The 19,103-nt window shown below is 47.0% G+C and overlaps 1 protein-coding gene across 5 annotated transcripts in view; it reads right to left on the minus strand.

The window, feature by feature from the left end:
• MYH10 (myosin heavy chain 10) overlaps positions 1–18,819 on the minus strand; it is a 104,021-nt gene extending 85,202 nt beyond the window's left edge. For 4 of the 5 annotated variants that reach the window (XM_027896866.1, XM_027896869.1, XM_027896867.1 and 1 more), the window contains exons 1-2: positions 15,978–16,322; positions 2,984–3,140 (exon numbers count right to left, since the gene is read on the minus strand). In XM_027896866.1, coding sequence (XP_027752667.1) covers positions 2,984–3,140; positions 15,978–16,322 — 502 coding nt within the window. Of the gene's footprint in view, positions 1–2,983; positions 3,141–15,977; positions 16,356–18,767 lie in introns of those variants that run through there. The other variant, XM_027896865.1, reaches the window with a different exon arrangement.
• Positions 18,820–19,103: the final 284 nt, after the last annotated feature.

The following is a 19,103-nucleotide window of genomic DNA, read 5'->3' on the forward strand; positions in this document are numbered from 1 at the left end:
AAGATATTTCTATAAGGGTAAGGTCATATTATCCAAAGGAATTGCATTCCTATGGTTTCAGTTTCAGGTTTGAATCCTAATAATTAAACTTCAAATGTCCAATACTGGAAACAAGTCATCCATATCAAAAGCAGCACATGAATACACTGTAACAGCAACACATGGCTTGCAATAACACTGGAAAAACTCATCTCCCCCACCCCTCTCTTCACCATCCCATCTCTATCTCCCAAAGCAGCTACAAACACAGACAAGAACTGTGGAACAGCTTTATAAATATGTGTTAGTAACTTATCAGCAAAATCATTTTGACCAAGGACTGCGCTGCAAATAAATGTTTGCAGAGATCTCTGATGACTCAATCTGAAGCCTTTTGATTAATCAGCTATTTCTTGGTTTAGAGACCTATTTCTATCAGCCAAAAGTTTCTGATACACCTTTTCTGTTTCATTAGAGACTGAATGCCTGGTAAAACATAAGGCACAGTTAGAAGATTAAAGATATTTTGTACACTGTGTTAGTTACCTGGCTGGCAGGGAAAACCCATCTCTGCTTACCATCAGCAGCTGACCTTGGGTTGCCATTGCTGATCAGAAAATCAGTGGAATAATATGATGTCCTTAAGAGTAAACATATAAAGCCATGTGTACTTCAGGAAAAATTAGGAACCAGCATCTCAGAGGAGCTTTCATGGGATTGTTCCCAGTGGTGATTTGCAACAAAAGACACTGCATTTGTGTTTACAGGAACAAAAAGTGCCATCTACCAACACACAGAAATATGCACTGTTCGGCAGCTTATGGGCAACAAAATTCCTACCCTGTCACAGATACTACTGACCAGGTCAAAATCACATCAAAGCTGAGCCTATCAAAGGCACTCCATATATCCAAGATGCTCCCTGAAAAAAATTCTTCCATATATTTAAAAAACCCTGCTGCTGTTAAGACGAGCACTCTCTGGTGCTCTAATGACCTCAGTTGTTGTAATTGCAACTTTTATTTATATAGAGATTTCAGTTCAGCTCCCTGAAGTGCCCAAGTGTCTCTCTCTGCATCAGGGCCCATCCAGAGGCTCTGGAAGCACAGAGGAACCTGCCTGGAGCAGAGTCAGGGCTCTCCACTCATCCCACCTGATACAAACACTCACCAGTCACCCTCACCATGACCCATTTATGCCTGTTCCAAAGTTTGAACTTATTCTTGCAATGCAACTGTGGAGACAAACCATCAGTGGGAATTCCAGGGGCTCCTGCAAACATTCCCTAAAATAAACAGGGAATAGCTCCATACAGGTGAAGGGCACTAGAAACACAGATTTAGTTAAGCTTAAACAAGTTATTTCCTAATGAATGAATCTCTCTGCAAGGGTTTCATCTATTCTTATTTCAGTCTATGCCTTCATTCTTTCAAATGAAAAGAATTCAGACTATCAAAATCAAGAAGAAAGCAAGCACAGACTAAGATTTGATGCAAAGTATAAACCTCCACGCATGAGTAAGGAAAGAAAAGAGGACTGTAACCAAACATATACCACTATGACAAATTTTTTTTTAATTCCATTTTCCAAAAATAGCAACATCTGCCCATGTAGCAAGATCCCCAGAGACACAAATCAGTACCAGCAGTATGCGAGCAAATATAGAGAGCACCTGCAGTGTGGTAACTCCTGACATTGACTTACTTTTTAGAGGACATTTGTCCCAAGAACTTCTCAAACATTCTTGAGATAATTTCAAGAGATACTGTGCTTTCAGAGAGGGAGGCCCTTATCCACAGACCACTTGAGACTGCTACAATAAAATAACCTGAAGGTTTGCTCTGTTCTTCCACGTGGAGTTGTTAATAGGGGTCCTCTGACCTGAGCTGTTAGAGCTGTTCTTGTCAAGAGGTCGGAGTTTTTCTTTCACAAATACACATGAAAACAGAGCCCCAAATATCCACTGGGAAGCAGGACAGCTCTTGGTGGCCCCAATTTGCTGCCTGTCCCTGCATCACCCCATTGGGATGGCCCAGCTCTCCTGGGGTGAAAGAGCACTCGGCAACCTGGAGTTTATTATTAAGCAGCCCCAGAGACAAAGTCACAACTGAAGAAACAAAGACTTACGTGATTTATTTAAAGACATAAACTGCTTTTAAAAAAGAAGATGATCATTTAAATGGCTGGTTAACCTGGCAGAAGAAACAGCTTTTTCTCCGTTTGTGTGAACCAGGTCAAAGAGCTTTTACCTTCCTTCCAGACCATCTACACCTACAGCAGAAAACACAGACCTGTCTCTTTGCACACACTTTTCTACATACAACATGCTGGTGTTCCCACATCTGTAAACAGGCCCCTAAACTGAATCAATACTGGATAGTATGAGCTGAGTTTCCAAAACACTATGTCAGAAGTGCAACTTTACAAGTTCAACAGGTGTTCATTTCAACAGATTTAGATCACGTCAGATGCAGTTTTCATGTTTGTCCAGCACAAAATTAAAGCCAAAATTCAAAGCATGAGCTCTCCATTAACTCACTCTCTATTTAACTACAGACATGACATATCAGTTCGGAGAAAAAAAAAAAAAATACAAAAACTCCTTCAAGGTTAAGCATTTCCTCGACCTCTTTTTGAACTCAAACACACAGTTGTTCCATCGTCACTTCAGATTGTCAGCTGCCAAAACAGCACTTCTATAGCTCTCCCTTTTCAATCACACTTCTTCACTCTTCCTTCACCCAAAGCCAGTGCACTCCCATCTTTTGACATGAACCTTATCCCCTCTTTTTTTAAGAACAAAGCATTTCAGCTACAGCTTCCGGAGCGCAGTCAGCATCACTGCCATGCCCCAGCCAGTCACACGGAGATGCTTTTCTCCCGTCCCTTTAGGCACTAAAAAATATCCTGATTGTGTTAGAAATTACTGTGTAGCTGGATAAGGGTTGTAGGATCGTCAAAGAGTTGCCAATTAAGCGTTAAGCACCCATTAGCCGGCCCTTACCTTGCAGCATGCACCTGTAGGCAGACTCGGAGATCGCGTAGATGTGCGGTGGCATCTCGTGGCGCTTCTTCCCTCTGTACATCTCAATAATGTTTTCTGAATAAATCGGGAGGTTCTTGTAAGGGTTTATAACTACACAGAACAGCCCTGAATAGGTCTGGAAAAAACAAAACAAAACAAAACAAAACACAAACCGAAACGCTTCTGTTAGTAAACAGTATTGAAATGGAGTCACAAAGAACAAAAAGCTTTTTTAGCAGGTTCTGTAATATTTATCTTAAAAACAAAATTGAGGTCCTTTTTGTAGAGCAACTCAAAGTGCATGCTATATTCAAATTATTGGTTTCTACTTCTCTTAAAAGGTTCTTTAATTACCTGCATAAAAAGTAATTTAAAGATAATAAGCGCAGGTAAATTTGAGGAGGAGCATCTGATCTCTTTCCCACAGACATTTAAATCTCCCTCCCGTTTGCCAAGTTTCAGGGTTTATGGACACCTTTTGATGTTCAGCTCCTTCAGTAAAATGTGCATTCCAGCGTATTTTCATTTTTGAAGGAACTGATAATCTCCATTGCTCTAGTAAATAATCTGAAAAGCCTATTTCAAACCACCACTGTTCCTGCTGTTATTTTCTCATATCTGAACATCCTTCCTGCTCATCAGCCCTTCTCAATCCCACGGGGGGGTCATTCCCTCCCTGTCCCAGCCCAGCTGATGGACAGCCTGGCAGCTGGCACTGCAGACATTTCACACCCTGCCTTCAGAGCCGACACTCCACAAAGGTACCAGGACTCCCAGAATATCCAGGAACCCAGCACTGCTGATTCCATTGACTCTCTCACCGAGGCATTTTTTGAATCAAAACATGCCTCAGGGGCTACAGAATTGAGTCCACACTGAAGAGATGCCCACAGGGCCACCCTTCTCTGTGATCCAAGTGTAAGAGCCTCCTCCAGAGCAGCTCCAGCTCTGCTCCACACAAGGTATTTGTAAGGCAGCTCTCACAGAAACATCCACGGCAGAAGAACTCACAGAGGCAGCCACGACACTCGGTTATGTGGGAGGGACAGACCAGCAGGGGCTGGCTCGGGATCAAAGGCTGAGCTCCCAGACAGACACCCTGCACACACCAGAGCTCACCCGGGTGTTTCCCTAATCCAAGGCATCTGGATAGCTCTGCCTTTTCAGCAGCCACCAAAACCGCCGGCTCTAAAGAAAGCAAAGTCTCCCCATTCACCGTTATCTCATCACGTGCTCTGGCAGCGTGTTCTTTCTCGTCAGTGCAACTCCCAGCTCAGGAACGTGGGCAAGACAGACCGGGGTTGACAGAAATAGGAGGTATCTTTCTAAATGTCAGGAAAACCATACTTCTTGCCTTTGCAGATTGAGAGGAGAAAAGGATTGAAGCAGAAATCATTAACATCTCTTGAGAACCCAGAATTCTGAGCAGATAACTCATGATTTTTGTAATATTAGTCAATTCAAAAAAGTATTTCTGCTACATTTGTATCATCACGGTAGCTGAAAGTTCTGATCTGCCTATTTGGGTTGTTTTGGGGGTTTTTTTAGGAGTAAAAGATTTCAGTTGAAGGAAAAGGTGCCCTGTTCTTTCTGCACCTACAAGGGATTCTGGAATGACAAACACAAGGTGATCTCTGAGCTGAGCCAGGAGCACCATCAGCAAAGAAAAAGAACTTGGGTTTATGCCAGATGTCCTGACATAGGGACATTTTATGTCCTTACAGGAAAATACTCGCTGTGCTTTGGGCAGATCTGTTGGATGATAAGCACTGCAGGGCCTTCCCATCTAAATAAGGTATTTATTTCCCCAAGAGAAAGGAAACAGATGTTATCAGGTCAACTGATCCAAGCATAAAGAGCAACTTATCAGTCATTAACTCAACATAACATGGGGCTGTTGGCAAGTGAGCAGTTCCTTTCCATGGTCCTACCCATGTCCTTCTTGCCACCATCAGCATCTCTGCAGTAACTGAGCAAGCTGGATACAATTGAAGCCAAATTTAAAAAAGAAAGGGTTGGTCATAATCAGTTCCCTGCCCAAACTTATTCATGGTCGCTGGTGAAACTGAAAGGGAGAGGGAAGGCAGGACAGTTATTTTAAGAGTGTGGTACAACCAGCCAAGGAGCCAATTAACTGATGAGCACTGGACCTCCATCCCTGGCCAGCCAACCTCCCTGTGCTCAGCTGAGGTCACCCACACACATCTGTCATCACTGCTGGTGACACAGAGGCACCAAGAACCACCACAAGCCTGGTTTGCCATCTAGCCTTCAAATAAGGATAACCAGGAAAAAAGCACATGTCCACTGAGCCCCGCTCAGGATCACTGAGCAGCACCTCCACTGTGCTCCTGCAGTGCAGCCACAGCCCATGACACGGTTATTGGGGGAGATCTGTCCAGACAAAGCAATCCTCACACCCAGAGTCCACCTCAGACCTGTCCCCACACAGCCCCTGACCAGCGTAGTGGCACCAACATGTGCAGAATCCAGCAGACACCTCTGGGATGATTCTGGACTCCCATCCCACAGCACTCCTGAGCCCTGCTCTGGTTTTCACCCACCCAGCTTCACAGACTTCCAACTTACCTGTTCCTCATCTTACCAAGGGCAGGAACTCCCAAACCAGTGACTGGTTAAAGCTGTAAGGGTGGTGTTGAATAAACCAGCTATATTGCAGTCACTCTTTGAAAAGCCTCTGTTGCTCTGCAAATTCATCCAAAACTTTTACCACCTGTGTTGGCATTTTATGTTCCCAACAAAAAGCTGTTGTTTTATACCTAAAATCACTGCCCTTCCCCCAAAATGAATAAACTGATAAGTAAAGAAAAAAAAAACCCTTAAGTGTTAGGCTAGAACAGCTGCTTGAAGATGATCCTTCTCTCTTCCCCCCAGGTACTTTGGCATCTTTTATTTCCCCAGCACAGACATGGAGTAAATGTTACTATTCAGGTACACAAAGAAATAATAATTTGTAAAAATAAACTTAACAATCCTTCAGACCTCTATGGATGATCCCTAACCTGGGAGCCTTTCCAGACTCTCTCCTGAAGCAGGAATTGGATGAACCTGGAATGATCAGAACAAGCAAAGCCCAACCATTCCAACATAACTCTGCCAATCTAAAGACCAGCAAATGTCCTGGGCAAATGAAAAGGGTTAATTTAAGAGGCTCTATATTGAACAGGACCAAATTAGACCTTATGAAGCACAAAATTCTCCATTTCACCAGTGCTGGGGTTCATTATTTGAAACTAAACCTAAAGGAGTGGCTTTTCTGCCAGACCATTCAGCCTGTGCCACAACACAGCACTTCACACACAGCACCCTGAACTCCAACACCCTGATTGCCTTCACAGCTGCTACCCAGTTCATTCTCCCTGCAGTTTAAAAATCACACTTTCTCCAAAATACCACCACACTGCACAGCCCCAATTTATTCAAAGGAAGATGGAACTGAGCTTTCCCACACGGCTCCCAAATTTCCTGACCGTCATCTATTGCAGAAAGCAAGGTCTGAACATATTGGTGGGCTGTGTTCATGGCTTGGTAGGCACAGAAACACAGAAGGGATGGTTTTATTGAGCCAAATTTAACTGGGAGGGAGGTAAATGGTACAAAAATCTTACGGAGCTATTTTATAACTGCAAGTCTCACAGTACATCACTGTACCCAAGTCAGCAGATTGGAGGCAAGGGCTTTTTGCATGCAAACTGAACACATGAAAAGTAGGCTGAGATTGTTTTATACCCCTCGAAAAGCTTCTTGGTGAGCAGCCATAAGGAAGAATTATCAGAGCTTGCACACTTGCTTAAATAAATGGACACCCTACTTGATGAATACTCTCCTGCAGCACGTGGACTCTGATGGAACTGTCTGATGGGAATCTGAGCTGGGATCAGCACTGACAAGCTCCAGTCTGGATGAAGAACCAGACTTCATTCGTTTTCCAGCTGACATGGATATTAAGAACTGACAGGCAAGTAAAGATGCTGATTCACCTTGAGCTCATGGGGTCAGCTGGGAACAAGCTGGTTGCTTGAAACGCATTCCTGCTTTAGCCAGGAATGCAGGCAGGATCAACCAACAGCAACAGCATATGCTGGAATAACCTGAGATGAGCTCAGCTGCTCAGAGAGCGATGCTAAAACACCAGGGCTGTGGGGTTGATCCTCTCGTGGGCTGCTCACTTAAGAGCTGAACTCCAGGATCCCTGTGGGTCTGTGAATGCAAACTCCAGGCAAGGCTCCAGTAAAGGAGAGTTCTGACAGAGGGTTGCTACACAAGCTCTCCTTCAGGACACTGAGTGTGGAGTGTGAAGGTTTCCAGATGCTCACAGCCTTTATCCAGTAGTTTATCACTGAGTAATATGGGTTTTGGTGAGCTGTCCCAGACTGCAGAGCTCAGGTTCCTGGCCTGGCCTGTTTGAAAACTCCATTTTATTCCCACAGTCTGAGAGTGGATTAAATGAACAACTGGCAAGCAGAGTGTGTGATTCCCAGGTGAAAGCAGGTGGGAGCTCAGGCTCTAAATCCAGACTGTGGGCTTTCATGGCCTGTCTTCCCTTCAAACCACACCACACCTTCCCTGTGCAGACACAGATGGAGGTGCTAAGGGAACCTGGGATGATTCCTTGGATTAACAGCTCAGCTCTGCAGTTCCTGCATCCAGGAACATGCTGTTAGGACTGTTAGCTTGGTTTCTTCTGCCACAACATCAAAAGGCCTTTAAAGCACCACATTAGAAAGATGCAGGTAAAGTTTTGGAATTTGCAACAATCAGTTTGCATCACCTGAGCACGCAGGCTCAACATTTATCTCCAGTTCTTCAGATATAAAAAGTGACAGATTTACTCTATGACCACATCAATAATTAAGCTGAACTAAGTAAACATCTCCACATCTCTCATTATTACCCAAAATAGAAACCAGCAGTTTCCAGCCTAGCAAGCAGTACGTGTTTTAAGCAGTATCCCATAGCTACTGGAGTAGATCACATTCTCCAGGTTGATAAATTGCCTCACTGGAGCATTTTCTTGCCTGGTTTCCCTTCCTGAGGTTACAGACCCCATTCCACACTCCAGGACCTCCTGAGTTCTCTGAGCTGGACATGGTTTTCTCACGTAGAACCTTTTCTCCCTAAAGTTATCCAGTCTTAAATTCAAGTCTCAAAGAAGGGCAGGGAGTCTCAGGGAGGAGGAAGGTGAGGTTGGTAGGTGACCTGGGGTAGGTCATGTTCTCTGCCCCTGCCCAGCTCCAACCCAGCTGCCCCTCAGGGCAGGGGCAGCCCCCAAACACCACCCCCAGTCTCCCTGGCCAGGGCACAGCCAAGATAAGAACCTAGAAAATAACCCAGACATCTCTGTACAAGCCCAAACTGCTGGATTAAAACAGAAAATAAACAACCACAACAAACAATGGTACCCACAAAGTTGGAACCCAGGGTAAGGAATCCCCTGTGGAGCACTGGGAACCTCAGGTCAGAGAGGCTGAGGGACAAGAGCCACTGTTATTCAGGAAAACTGAGGAAGAGAGTGAGGGAGGGAAGGAGCACAACACATACACCAGCTATTCATGACAGAGCTCAGCCCACGCTGGGGATGACTTGTCTGTGTATTCTCTACAGCTGGAGCTGAACAGAGGCTCACCAGTGCTGTGCTGCCACACTGACAGCTGCCAGGAGATGTGTTTAGAGGGAGAAAACCCCAGCCTGGATCAGCAGTGCAGGTTCTATCCTGCTCAGTGAGCTCTCCCAGACAGGCTCAGGGTCACAGCCACTCAGACAGAACGGCCTCGGCCACAGCAACTGCTCAGAGCTAGAACATGATCTGAGGTTGCACCAGGGCCAGAGGAGTATTAATATCCTTCCACAGGGCTCCTGTACAGCTGCATGTTGGAGATTGACTGCTCTACAGACAGCTTTGCACAGGCTACCATGAGTTCTGGTGCAGGCACACAGCACAGAGCATTCCATTGAGCACTGCAACAGGAGGCCAGAACCCAAACTGCTGCTCCTTCTCAGGCTGTTAAGCTACCTGTTTTTACAGAAACTGAATATTTGACAAGAACATGCACTTCTTCATAGCTCTGCTTGCCTCAGGGCAAGAAGGGAATTGACTGATTCCCCTTCAGTCCCTCAGACATTTCTAACAAACTGAAACCCTGCAAAGAGCTCCCTCAACTTAATCACATTTATGAGTCTTTCAAAAATCAGGAGTCAATATAAAAACAAGTTCTTGGGTCAAAGCAACACTTCCAGTGTGAATCCCACCATTTCTTCTGCCACATGCTGGGTATTAGATCCCAGTGACTGCTTTGTGTTAAGGAAAAGATGAAATCAAGCAATAAACTCTCATTTCTTGCAGTTTTCTTTCAATACCAATCTTTGACACTCAGTAACGTGAAACATTCCCAACTGGACCAGCAGGAAAATTAAAGCAATTAGAACATAGAAGCTTATATAATGCCACAGATTGTTCTAGGTTACACCCTGGCCTCACAGGAGGCAGCAGCTTAAGAGAAGGAACAGCTTATAGACAGCCCCTCAAGTGCAGTGTTACCAGAGCTCCCACCCACAGCAGGCTCTGGAACTGGGGACTGGGGCATATTTCTCATTCTTTCCCTCTTCTGCTCCAGTAAAATGGAAAGTGCATTTAAAAAAAATTAAAGAAAAGGACTGCAGGCCAATTACACTTGCAATTATCAAAAAAATACCTGCTGGAGTATTTTTTACTTGCACTCTAGTGAGCACGTTTTCCTCTTCACTGGTGGAAAGAAAACCCAGCAAGGAGAACAGGAACCAGCAGGAGGGTTCCAGGAGCTCTCAGCCTCACAGAAACAGCTTCAAAGCCCTTTTCCCAAAGTGTCTGTAAAAAAATAAATGTGGAGGAGTAGGCAGGGAAGATAATGCACAGTTCACTGGAGTGTGGAGCTGGATGTAACCCTTTCCTCAAGGGGCTTCACCAGCTTTTTATCCTTTCTCAAGGAACAGCAAAACCAGTCAGCTCTAACTCGGCTTCCCCTGCAGCAGACACATCTCAGGTCCACGTCCCCACCTCACACTGTCCACCTGAGCATCCAGACTCGGGTCACGGGCTCCCCAACACCCCACACCGCTCACACGTGTCAGAGGCCACCTGGAGCCTGACACAGGTGAGCACAACTCAAGCGTTGGAGAAATTCCGCTCCTTTTAATCCTCCTGACTGAATGAGGTCAGGAAGCAGTTAAGGAGCGGTTCCAGTGATTTATGGGGGTATCAGAAAGCCACAGCATCAACTGTGAACAAGGGACTTCCTCCAGGAAAGCTGGGCCCAGGACAGATGTGGCAACAGTAACATTCTTTTGAGTAACTTTTTCTAAAGCCCATTGGGTTCTGAATATCTTAGTTTTTATTGTGGCTTCATTACACTCCACATTTGAGTGAGCAATTCCTTCATCCCGTCCTGCTGCAGTGGGTACAGGAGTGGGAACTTTTGACTGCACAACACAGACTTCAGATCCTCCCTTTCAATTTAAAGGGAGGATTTCCATCTCTCAATTTAAAAAGATCAAACTCAAACGTTTATAAGACCCACTGAGTGGGCAAAATGCTGCATATCCCAGAACTTTTCAGATATTCACCTGCACTTACCCATCAGCCCATTAAAGTACAGCCATCTGCAATTTGGATGTTAAGATTTCTCTGGAAAATCAGTACCTGGTATCAAATCAAACCTGCACAGGACCCACCCTGCCAGTGAGTGCCAGAGCACCCATTTGGGTTTGCCAGAATACTTCTGTTAACAAGATATTCATAAGTTTATGGCTTTTCAATTTAAAATGTGCTTTAAAAGTGGAATGGAAGGGTCTTTCTTGCCATCAAAAGAGCTGCTGACCACAAGCAGAGCTTTGAATTGCTGGGAAGAGTGTCACCCAGCCCTGACTTAGCAGTATTAACAGTCATTAGCTTATTCATTCCAATTCCAGCCAGGGTCTGCAGTACCAAGAACAAGCTGCTTTCCATTTAAGAAGAAATGAGGTATTTACATTCCTGATCCACTACTTGTATTTTGATTTAAAAAAAAAAAAAAAACAAACCTGCTTTTCATGGACTTTGTTAATAGCCAGGTTGGATGGGGCCTCTGAGCCACCTGGACTGGTGGAAGGTGTCCCTGACCACAGCAGGGGGTTCAAAAGAAATGAGCTTTAAGGTCCCATCAAACCCAAACCAGTCTAATGCTTCGTGGCTTAGAAATTCAAAATTCAGAATGGTGCCTCTAACAAAGCACTGAAATATCAGAGTGACTAGGATCAACTTTGCTTTTTGCAGCTCTAGAAGAGGAATATTCTGGGTCAAAATTACATTCAAAAAGAAAAGAGAATCATCTTGCTCTGAAGTGAAAGAAGAGGACTCTCAAGCTGCACACAAAACAGACAGTCCCTCACAAACAAAATGGTAAAAAACTACTTAAACATATTTTTTAAAAATTATTGACACCGTTCTTTCCTTCAGATCAGCCATGAGTCAAATTAGGTAGTAAACTTTGAGTAAAAACTTCATTTTGAACATAACTGACGTGCCTGTACACAAGCTTTGCTTTTCTGAATAGACTGAAGCCAATAAATACATTGTTAATATTGAAGTGCAATGGTATCAAGATGGAGAAAACACCTCTTCCTACACCAAAAACTCCTTTGCAGCTTTTAGATTTTACTTGTAGCTCTCCAAAGGCCCCAAATATCTCTCCCCTGTACATTGCCAAGCGCAGCATCCGTCCTCCTGGCACTCTATTTTCAGACTAAATCCTCCTTCTTATCTCCTGTGCCACTTCCCAACCCTTCCCACCAACACCAGAGACCCACTGGAAGCATCTCCCTTTTCCCAGGGCTGCAGCTGAAGGAGGGAAGGCAGCTTTGGCTCAGCCAGCCAAAGTCCCCTGTGCTTCCCACACCCTGCCCCAAACCTGTGAGCCAGAGCAGAACTGCTCTGAACCTCCCCAGCTCCCAGCACAGCAGGCTGCAAATCCCAGCCCTGCACTCCAAAGCCACACTGGACCAGGAAGAGCTCGGAAGCTGCTTCAGGAAAACCCCCAAAGCTCCTGAAGCACTGACAGGGAGAATTATTGGAGCAGCAATCTTGCCTTGCCACAGCTTGTGACAAAGCAGCAAGTCAAGTGGGGTCTTGAAAACTCAGCAGCCTCCAAGGCTGAGGGACTCTTGACATCCACTCCTTCCCAGGGGATTTCATTTCTCCAGTTCACTGTGTGAGTCAAAGATTATTCCCCACCCGTGAAATCGTACTTTGCTGACTTAAGTAGAAATCCAAATCTACCTAGAAGCCTCCACAGTGGCATTTTACACACAGATCTTGTAAAAACAGAGATGTCTCCTCACTCGGGCTACAGCCCTCGGTGACCCAAAACCTCTGACTAGAACCAGTTAAAGCAACACCCCCAGAAAGGCATCTGGAGCTCAGCTCATCATGGCATATTCAACAACCACCACAAAACCAGTCTGAGCAAAATCATGTTTATTCCAAATCTTCAAAGGACCTCCTAAACCCTTTGGGAATTCCTCCTGAGTGTCTTCCAGTGAACTACCCCCAGTTCCTGATCTACAGCTGAAGGATATCACCTTAAAATTAAAGTTGGCCACTCCAAAGCAGGGCAGGCAGAAAGTCCAGTTTTACATGAGGCTGAAGAATCAACAGTTCACAGGCATTTACAGTAACCAAAATACACAAGAAGCTGCCACTCCAGCAAGGTATGAGACCAATTCAGAGCATTAGTGACTCAAATTACGCATAAGAAATCCTGATACCCCTAGAAAAGCTCAAGATTTGGGAAAGTTCAGCTATGAAACACAAGGAAGAGTGAAGACTCCAAGCCAAGGTAAAAGTAATGAGAAAACAAATAAAACACCTGCTGTAGGTGGCTGCACCTTCACAGAACCAGCACTTTGTGCTGGATGAAAACCAAGCCTCAAACACGAGCAGAGATCTCAAAGACTCAGATTCACTGACAGGTTAAGGAGAAAAGTCCAAGTGGACAAAGTCATAACAACAGATTTACTAAAATATATATAGGAAGAGAATATATATATATATATATTCAAAAGGATTTGCAGCTTCTCTAGGAAAGAATATTTTTAACATATTCTTATTACACTCAAACCTCATGGCAAGCAACAGAACAGGTGATGTTAAAAGTGGAGCAAGAAATTATTTCACCTCCAAAGCAAATCTGGGATCACTACAATTTATACACAACCATCCTTCCCAGCAGTTCTTACACGAGTCCTGCTGCCTTTACATCTCCTGTGCTGTCATGAACAGAGCACAGAAAGACAGGACCAGGCACTGATATGTTTTTACAAGCCACTGATCCTCCACGTTCTCCATGTGTGTTCATCTCCCCCAGCTCAGTAACAAGACTCAGAGCCCCAGATCAGGTCACTTGGCAGCCGTGGGAGATGGTGGAAGTTCCAGAAGCTCCTGGCCATCCCTACTTGGATGTCACATGAAACTCTTGGTGGTGGAATGAGCATCCCTGCCCAGGTCACCAGCCAGCTTTAGTCAGCCTCCCTGTTCCTCCAGCAGAGTCACCCTGGAACAGCAGATTACAGACAGATGACTGGGTCCACTGGCCAATTCCCTCAACTGGTTGTTTCCTTTCTAGGGATTGAAAGGAAAAGTGTGTCTACTTCAGCTGACATTCTTTCATCTGCCACTTCCTAGAAAGGCAACACTGCATTCTGCCTTTTGGCAAATTTCAAATCAGGTTCACCACCCTCCACCTCAACTGCCCGAGACCAACACCAAAATGTGAGATTTCAGTTTGGTTTTTATGGGAGTACTGTGTGGAAATCAAACCACACCTTCAACCAGCTTGTGTCACGGCCAAACCACCAGAACTGACTTCAGCTCAGTTAACTTTGGCTCTTTTCCTTACACCAGGCAAACAGCAGCAGGAATTGCAGGCAATGGCTCTGGGCTGTGCCAGCAGCAGCTGCAGCAATGGCAGTGCCACATTCCTGGAGTTTAGGGATCCCTGACAGAACTACACTAAAAACCCCACCAGCTCGAGCTCTTGAGGAAGTTTCTCCATGGCCTGTGGATGTGTGAGAGAACCTGTCACTGGACACACACAGGGGATGCAGGACTGTGTTCCTCTGGGGGGCTGACAAACCTCCCTTTGTGAAGGACTGGCTGATCATATATGTGGAGTTTGTGGTACTCTGCAGGTGTTTTACCTTTTTTCTCTTCCCCCAGCACTTCCCAAAAGGTGCTCCCTGCTTTCATGCTTTCCCTGTTGGGGCAGACTCTGAAACTTGGTTCCTTGGCCTTGTGATGCTGCTGCCACAGAGGAGGAGGATTAGTGCATCTGACCTCCCTGCCCCCAGGCTGGAGGGAGTTGGTTGGGATTGAGGAGCTCATGGATTTGTTGGCCTTTACTGGAAGGCTGAATTACAGGGACATTGCTGGGGGATGCTGCTGTTACCAAGTTCAGGGCAGCTGGAATAATGGCTCTTGTCTGAAATTAAAGCTCAGCTGCTTTTTTGGAGGTGGGGGAAGAGCAGTGGTGAGAGGTGTTGGAGTAAAGGCTGAGTGCTGCACAGATCCACAGGCCATGGAGAAACTTCCTCAAGAGCTCGAGCTTGCTTGGACTAGAGCTTGCTGTGACATTTAAGGCCCTCAGCTTGTAACCTTCACAATGAAATAGGGCTCTAACAGTTGTAATGAATTTCATAACAGCCATCATTAGCATTGATACACAGACTGAAAACTTTTGACCTATCAACCTTGTTTACTTTTAGTTTTCAATCCAGTCCCTACTCATTATCCAATTAGTTTCCTAATGCAGGAATCATTCCAGAAGTATTTTTCACTGAGCTCTGCTGTAAACACCTTGGTGTAAGGCCTTGAAAGGGTAAAAACCAAAAACCCACAGAGGAAGCTGACAAAGAAGAACAAATATAAAACCAAGTATTTTGAAGTTCCATATAATTTTTAGTAAGTCCAAACAGTACCAAGCAAAAAATTAAATGATGCCTCCATTAATACCTTGATGGAGGGGAAAAATGACCCAACTAGCAGGACTAAATAAAATGGATTTAAGCTTCAGGACAAGTGTTTTTAAAGTGAACCAAGCATTTAAGCAGATGTTCCAGTTACTTTTAGGACAGAAAGTCTCCTTGTAGATTTTCATGACTCCCTGACCCAAAAAATCACTGTGCCACCAGTTTGCCAAGAGACCAGGAGCTGCTCTGAACTGTACAGGAAAGACCTGGGATGGTGTCCAAGGGAGGAGCAGGGTCAGACAGCACCAACAGTGCTCTGATTCCCAACTCTAGGGCAAGATGGTGATAAGCCAGATGTTCAATTAGAGCTTCAAAACCACTGCGGGGGAAAAAAAAAAAAAAGCTTTATCTTATTGGTTTATTTTAAGCACTCCAACACATTCTTTCCTGGCCACTGTGTTGATATTCAGTTCCAGAAGGACATTTTGCACGCCCGGCACTCTCCAACTTCAGCTTTTAAGTAACAGCAGGGCCTCTTACTGCCACTTTTAACATGCAGCAAGTTAAAACACGACATGTGCTCATTCACAGGAGCAACTGAACACAGCAGCTCAGCAGAGTGAGGGTTTGCCATCTCCCTCAGCTCACACAAACTTGCCACTGCTCAGTGGCTCAGCTCAGCACGTGAGACGAGTGCTCCAAGGAGCAGCACAAGCAGAGCCCCTGGAGCTGCCATTTCACATCCTGCTGTTAGAAGACACTCACAGAATTATACCACTTGTTTTATGACAGAGTCCTTGACCCGTACACAGCATGGAAAAAGGCTCTGGACTAATGCAGATAGCAGGGACACAAGTATTTAGGCTGTCAAATCACAGATATGACCCATCCCCTCTGTTTCACACAGTAAAGGGATGGGAACCAGGACAGTTCAGCTGAATTAGCACCCGGAATGATTCTACTAATTAGTACTTACATAGATGAGCCCAGAGTAATAGCGATCCTTTAAATTGTGCAATACAGAGGCTTCATTTAAACAGGTTAATTCTGCCATGTCTTCCACTTTGGAGAACTTGGGAGGATTCATCTTCTGAACGTCATCTTTATTGACCAGTGCTTTCTTCCCATTCTCTGCCAGTTCCACCAACACCTCATCCCCCTTCTCCTCCTTGATGCTGGCTGCCTCGAAGCCGTGGCGCTCCGAGGGGATCCACACCAACTTTTTGGCAGTCCAGTCAGCCTGGGTGGCAGGGTTGTAGATCACAGCCCTATCCACGAAGAGGTATCTCTCTGGATCCTCCTGTCCCAACCTCTGTGCCATGGTGGGAAGCGAAGGTGTCCTCTCTCAGTTACCCTGTGATGGGAGAGGGAAAAGCAAAGAGCACGTTACGAACCATGCACAGCAGTCAAATGATCCATCACCAGTATCTGCACCTTCCCTGGAAGAAGCAGCCTTAGTTATCTCTCCCAGAGTCTGGAGAAGCCCCTGTTCACACAGCACAAACCAACTGCCAGATAAAAGTTAAATGACCTGTCAAGTATCACCCAAACCCCGTGCAGGAAAGCCATGAACTGGTTCTAACTGCGCACCAGCACAAGCGAGAGCTGCAAGCAGGAAAAATCCCACCCCTGTGGCCTGGGCTGAGATAAGGAAGAAGAGCAAATTGAGCAGAATTTTGTCAGTAAAAACTCTAACAGCTGCAACGGAACAGTGAAAAAAAAATTACAGAGATAGATACAAAACCATAAATCTGCTCAGTGGGTGGCTGGCTGCAGAAACCAGAATGTGGCTTAAAATGTGGATTCTCAACTACAGACAAGAACTTGGGACACTTGGAGCTTCTGCAAGACATTAAGGCAAGCTAAACCTTGATCATATTCTTCCTGAAAAACATGAGACTCTGCATTTCCACAGCCTGCTCCTGTTCTCAGTCCTGAGCGCTGACATCACCATATTCCAAAAAAAATGTCTCCAGATCTCAAGTTTACCTCGAGGCTCAACACACTGCAAGGGCTGATGCTAGATTTTCCAACAGCTCCACGGGTAATTTGAAGGGGAAAGAAAAACTGCTGACTGACAAGAGCCCCTGCACACTCATTTTACCTGCCTCTATCCGAGAGAGGGCCCTGCCCCTTCCCTGGGCTCTGCTGTCACAGCCAGGATTCCTAAGAGCTGGAGGGTTCACCTGGAACTCCTTGAGGAACAGAAAGGTCAAGCCTGAACCCTCAGACTTAGGCTATTAAACATCTTAGTTGGTAACACGGTAAATATCTTGATTTGTCACACACACACACGACATCTCTTCTGCTGAAGAATGTTACATCAGCCTTTTCCAGCAGGTAACCTAAAGGTCAGCTTGGGAAGAAAGCCAGGGAGGTTTCCCACATGGCATTTGTCACCTTTTCCTACTGTGGCACGCGCCCCGATGGGAGTTCTGCAACCCAACCCTCCTTGGAAGGGCATGTAATTAAACAGGATAATTGTGTCTCCATCTACGGCAGAGAGATTTGTTACATTGTCCAACTTCGACGTGAAGTCACCCAACCCTTCCGAGGTGTGAGGAGCAGCCCGGTTACCACAGACAGCATCATTCAAATCAAGATGCGATGACTCAACATTAAAAGTATTTCAGAAGAGCCACTGAGAGAAAATTGCCACGAAGGAAGAAGGAATAACGTTGAGGGGACACGTTAAACGATAGCTGGACTCCTCCACCGTGGAAATAAAGATATTAGTCAAGGAAGGGTACCCTTGGCTCAATCAAGGAGCCCATAGATTTAACAGCTGAGCCTCCAACCCCAAACGAGAGAGGCGACTGTGCCAGAGCACAGCCCAAGTTCCAACAAAGCCCTGGAACGCCGGTGCCACCCTGGTGTGCCAAAGCACCTCCGTGTCGGGTCCCGAGCGCTCCCGGCCAGGTGTGACACAGCCAAAGGCAGCCAAGGTAGGCTCAGACTCGGTTTTTACACACCGAGAGGCAGCGAAAACCTGAAGGTCAAATAAAGCTCACACGACAAAATCAATCATTACCGTTCCCCCGGCGGAATTAAAGGCTGAGGAGTGAGATGAATGCGCTCATATATAACTGCACGCACCCGTCACGTATGAACGGGCTTTATCCCATCCCTGAGGGACAGACCTAAAACATGGGGGGATCAAAGGCGGCCCCAGGGTCATTCTCGCCCCCGGGCTCCCAACCCCACCAAGCCCACTCCAAAAGCCCCTCCGCAGGAGCCGAGCGAGCCCCAGCTCTCCCTGCCCAGGGCTCCTCCGCTAACAATGGCATTCAAATGAAACACACAAATGAGCGCATTTCTCATGCAGGAATCCAGCACTCCCCGCAGCCGACGTACGAATAAGGGGGAAAAACACCAAAAAAAAAAAAAAAATCCCGACACAAAGCGGGGGAGAAGGGAAGGCACATGGGGGCCGGGGCGCCCCCGGGGCAGGGCCGGCCCCAGGAGCCTCGCCGGGCCCGAAGGACAAAGAGGCGGCGGCGGGCTCGGCCCGGCGGGGCCCGGCGCGGCCGCATCCCCGTGCCCCCCGCCCCGCGCCCGCGGCGCAGAAAGCAGAAAATGGCCGCGAACCGCCCCCTCCTCTCGGCGGCAGCGCCGGGCGGGCGGCCCGACAAGGGGGTCTTTGTGTGGCGGGCCCGCCGCCCCCGCCACACCCCCGCCGCGGGCGGGCCCCTCCGAGCACTCTCCCCCCCCTTCGACCCCCCGGTTCCCAGCGCCGCGGAGCCCCCGGCCGGCCCCGCCGCCTCACCTGTGCAGCGCCGGCCGCCGCCCGCCCGCCCGCCCTCCCGCCGGCTCTGCCGCGCCCGCTCCGCCCCGCGCCCGCCGCGCTCCTTTAGCGCCGCGCCGGCCCCGCCGCCCCTGCGCGCAGGGCCCGCCCCCCGCGCCGCGCGCCGCGCGCCCATTGGCCCGAGGGCCCGCCCGTCAGCCCCTCCGCGCGCCCCCATTGGCCTGCGGCGCGGCCGCTCTGCGGCCACAGCCATAGCAACCTCCGCACGCCGCGCCGTGGGGCCCGCCCCTCCCGCGCCTCGCCCCGCCTTCTCTCGCCTCCCGTTGGCTGCCGTCACCCCCGCAGCGCAGCGCTCAT

The sequence above is a fragment of the Empidonax traillii genome, unplaced genomic scaffold (genome assembly GCF_003031625.1).
Source record: "Empidonax traillii isolate 1590-97213 ecotype Southwest subspecies unplaced genomic scaffold, ASM303162v1 scaffold518:size600044, whole genome shotgun sequence".
Classification (NCBI taxonomy): Eukaryota; Metazoa; Chordata; class Aves; order Passeriformes; family Tyrannidae; genus Empidonax; species Empidonax traillii.